We start from the raw sequence: 4,618 nt of genomic DNA, 5'->3' as shown, positions 1-4,618 counted from the left end.
CCAAGACCAACGTTGAAGGGTTCACGGCTCCCATCCAGCACGCCGCGGCCTCGGCCCAAACCTTCAACGCTAACAACCAAACACCCTGAGGAGGGAGCACACATTGTACTCAGTTATGTTGAGCGCATTACTGTCGTTGTTCTTTAAAGATTTTGTCCCTCCGTGGAGAGAACATGGGCCTTTGTCGGGTGACTGCCCATAAAGAGGGTGCCGACAGACCGACTATCGCCTGATGCCGACCAAGTCGGTCTCTCGACGAAGACTGATGTGTCTGTGAGCATGCCGCTCAGTGTTGAGGATATAATAAAAATATTGCGGCGCCTCTCAAATAAAGGAATATAAGATCTAGGTCAGCTTCTTATCTGAGAAGTGGCAACCATAAGTCCCACGTTTCCCACGGTACTGTTAGTGAATCTTGTTCGGTGCTTTTAATCCGAATCTAACTAAGAATACAAGTTTATCGAATGACCGGAGACATTATAAACGTCGAGTAATAATGAAATAGCCTGCCCTCTATAGTTTTCTAGTATGAAAATAATATAGAAAATGTAAGGTTTAGGGCTAACCATTCAACCTCAATTTGAGCGACTACTTTAACGTTCCATTATGTCTGGGTCTTAGTACTAAAACTACTAATACAGTTTGTGATACACAACCATTCAGACAAAGCAAGGACACTTAAGTAAATTAATAAACACAGAAATGGCTCCTCAACTGACTTAAAAAAAGGGACTGAATTTACATTTAAATAAATATAAATTGTTCCTAAGGTGAAATGGCTAACATAGCCCCATTTACCCTAGTCCACTGAGGAACAAGCCACAGACACTCGCACCGCTGATGAACATACATGCACACACTGGACGCAGAGAGGAGGAGTCAGGTGGCGTCCGCCTCCAGCGCTCCAGGAACTACGGACTCGCGTCACAGCGTCGCGTGCTCTGACGCCTCCTCCTGTTTACCAGTTTCGTGACCGATTATCTATGTAATCAGTCATCAGTGGTACTGCAGTGGCGCCTGTTGAGCTCAAGGTAAATTATATATAGACTATTAGCTTTAGTAAATAGATAAGGTAACACTTGCTTCAGGATATGAGATACCTCAAACGGTGCTTGATTCCATAATGTAAAAACAAAATACTGTATGACAGAGGTAGCAAATACACCCGCATACACAGTAGCAGTAACAACACTTATAAAAATGAAGATGATGATGATGATAATCATAATGATGCTATAAATAATAACAAGTAATGTAACAAATTACAATAGGCAGAATTATAAGATGCGTAGTATTTACGGATATTCTTTTTAATTCATGTTGTAACGAGTGGTTCCCTAAGAGAGTTTACACTACCAACTAATCATGGTAATGTGTTCATCCGCTCACCAAGACCCAACAAACCTACACAATAACTAAAACAGTTCAGCGTACAAATGACTATGAAAATAAATGCCTTGGTCACACACTCCTTCCTTTCTGTGGGTGCCGCGGCCTACAGGAATTCACTCATTGAAACGCACGTCACAAGGGTGCTCGACGAGTCCCAGGAGGCTGAGGAAGTAAGGGACACTGTGCGGGAGGGAAAGGGGAAGGAGGAGGAAGAGGAGGAGAAAGATGAGGCAGAGGAGGAGAAGGAGGAGAGTTTGAAGCACCCAACGCTGAGACCAGACGTGATTTGGTCCAATGAAGTGTTCCAATCGTTTTCGTCACCCTCCGGTGTGGTTCGAGTTGCTTCCGACGTGTCTATAACATTGACGTCGGGAGCAGAGAGGAAGAAGATGTACCCTGGCAAAGCTGAGACGTCCTGTGAGGGTGTCAGTGTCCTAAGCCTTCTGTGGCGCCAAGGGGCTGACAGACGGCAGCAACAGCACAGTGCCTCCCCGACCGCCTTCAGGAACTGTATGTAAGCCTCCCGGAAGTTACTGTTCCCAGCACCGTAGAAGAAGAAGTTGATGCCGTACTGCACCCAATAGAACATGAAAGTGATCAGGGCGGCGGGAGCGTTGGCCGCCGCGTTGGAGTTGATGATGCTGACGACGTTGTACACAGCGTTAGGGATGACGCACAGTAGGAAAATAATCAGCAGGCACAGCACCAGCGCCGTCGACCGCCACGTTGATCTGCTTCGCTTTTCCACCAACTCTCGGGGCCTGACGGAGGAGGAAGAGGAGGAGGTTGTGGTGGTAGTGTTGACCCGTGCAGCTGTATGATGAAAATAGTTGTTCAGTCAGGACACACACACACACACACACACACACACACACACACAAATACACACAGACACTCACAGACACACTCTCTCTCTCTCTCTCTCTCTCTCTCTCTCTCTCTCTCTCTCTCTCTCTCTCTCTCACACACACACACACACACACACACACACATTTTTACTGACCACATTTCACAATGCGTCATAGCACCGCCGCTCGTGTTCGCGTCCGCACTGCTTGGTTACTTTGTATATACAGAGCGTTCATGAACTTGTATAAATGTTCTTATCATCGCCTTTTCTTGGGGCAGTGGTTGTCCATCTTGCTGTGGCGTGTAAAGTGCCCGCAAAGGGAGGGAGCACGGTAAACGTTGATTTAAATATTCAAACAAAGATGTAATCAGCTATAACCTAACCATATACAATGTTTTTACCAAAATGTTACTTCAACTTGGCAATTTTGAAGTGACTCCCACAGTAAGAGAATGCGTAGAGGCATGAGTTTTTTTATGTGAAATGTCGCGTCATCCATCATCAAATAAGAATATACTACCATGAAAATTAGTGCAAACTGAAACCATCATGGTTAGTGCAATACTCAAGAGGTTCTTTAACGTCCCCTTTGACTTCTGTGACTAACACGTGGACATCAACACATAGAAACAAACAAAGAATAAAAACGAGGTTAGGGGATCCTTAAAACTCGTTTCCGGATTCACGCAGCGAGCGTGTTTTTGTCACTGGCCACCACAAGGTGTGAGCCGCGCATGTTGACGATAAGTAATCAAGAAGCAGGAACACGAATACGTCCTTAATCAATGCGGCGATAAACTTAGCACCTCCCTCTCACATCTGTCTGATGCAAGTTACTTACATGTCAGCCGCGATGAGGCGCCGCTTGTTGCTCCACACCTGCCAGATGATGCTGGCGGCGCCCGTCAGCATGAGGCAGCACGGCAACGGCGTCTCCAGCGTGTAGAAAAATATCTTGCCCTTGCCGTTCTTCATGTCACACTTGTAGGTCTTGTTGTCGAAGTAGTACTGATCCTGAGGGTGGTGGAGGCGGCGGCAACGGTGGCGAGGATGGTGGCAGGTGTTAGGAGAGGACAAATGGAATTATGAATTTATTATTATTGCCATACAGCATGAAACTTAATTGTTTGTCATTTTATGTTATGGATGAATTTTAGTCTGTCAGTGCTACTTCAAACACACTCATCCATACCCGCGGAAGACTGCCCTCCTACTGACTGACGCCGCCTCGTCACTTACCGTATTTCATGATTATTGCATGTCCACAGACGATGTTGCTCGTTCATCATTGGCACTCCCTTGTGCTCACGTCCCCAGGCATGCAAACTCTCTCTACCTCAACAATGCACTCCTTTTAGCTAACGAGACAAGTCAGTGAATGGCTTAAATCTTAATTGCGGGACTCAGAATTGGCTCTCAGAGAGCTGAGTTTTGGCACAAAGCCTTGGCACCCGGGTTATCACCTGTGATTGTGCGCATCCTCTCTACTGCACACACTCACCTTAACAATGGGGCCCACTTGCAGAAGGAGTGCAGCCCCCCAACAGCTGGCCAGGAGGACACACGTCTTGGTTGGAGTAAATATTCGGTTGGTTCTGACGCGGCCCATGTCGAGGCAGCGCTCCACTGCCAGCAGGCCCAGCGTCATCCACTCGACGATGGCGTTCAAGTATCGGAACACGACAGTCACGGTGCAGAACTGCTCACTCGGGTATTCGGAAGGGGGAGCGCCAGATAAAGCGAGTTCGTAGTTGACCGCGATTATGGGCAAATTGACGGCACAGTAAAGAAAGTCACAGAGGCTGAGATGGAGCAGCAGCAGAGTGTCCGCCTCCAGCCTGATGGCGGGCATGCCACGGCGCTGCTCGACGGACTCGTGGCTCCTCCTCCTGTCCTTCAGACACAGCTGGTGGGCGCTAGTGGCCAGGGTGAGGAGGTTGCCCGCGCTCCCTAATACACATATAACCCACGCCCACACCTGCGCCACCCGGAAATATATTGCGTGTTCACAGGGCAGCGCCCTCGTGAACACATCGCCCACTGACCCCCTGGGGAAATACATGTTCACAGCTGTCCTGGCGCTGAGGCGAAGCACGGGGGGATCACTTCACTTCATGCCTTGAGTGTTTTCATGGATCCTATAGCATGGGCATCCTTAAAAAAAATATTATATAGATAATATATACTATATATATATATATATATATATATATATATATATATATATATATATATATATATATATATATATATATAAGTTTGTATATAACTCGGACCTTTCCCCTATAAACGATGGAGCACCTCGCACGCTAAGTGGCACACTAAGTGGCAAGGCGACCTACGCGAGAGAAGGTTGCTCAGCGACTGCTGATAATT

General features: G+C 47.1%; 1 protein-coding gene across 1 annotated transcript; it reads right to left on the bottom strand.

The window, feature by feature from the left end:
* Nucleotides 1-1,206: 1,206 nt before the first annotated feature.
* Nucleotides 1,207-4,379, bottom strand: LOC126995339 (uncharacterized). Its single transcript, XM_050854819.1, has 3 exons — nt 3,706-4,379; nt 3,084-3,320; nt 1,207-2,153 (listed from the first exon to the last, which is right to left on the bottom strand). Exons 1-3 carry the CDS (start codon nt 4,302-4,304, stop codon nt 1,496-1,498), a joined length of 1,494 nt encoding a protein of 497 aa, XP_050710776.1. The 5' UTR covers nt 4,305-4,379; the 3' UTR covers nt 1,207-1,495.
* Between the last annotated feature and the right edge of the window lie 239 nt (nt 4,380-4,618).

The sequence above is a fragment of the Eriocheir sinensis genome, chromosome 8, assembly GCF_024679095.1.
Source record: "Eriocheir sinensis breed Jianghai 21 chromosome 8, ASM2467909v1, whole genome shotgun sequence".
Lineage (NCBI taxonomy): Eukaryota > Metazoa > Arthropoda > Malacostraca > Decapoda > Varunidae > Eriocheir > Eriocheir sinensis.
The sequence above is the reverse complement of the archived record's forward strand: the minus strand, read 5'-3'. Positions and strand labels throughout refer to the sequence as shown.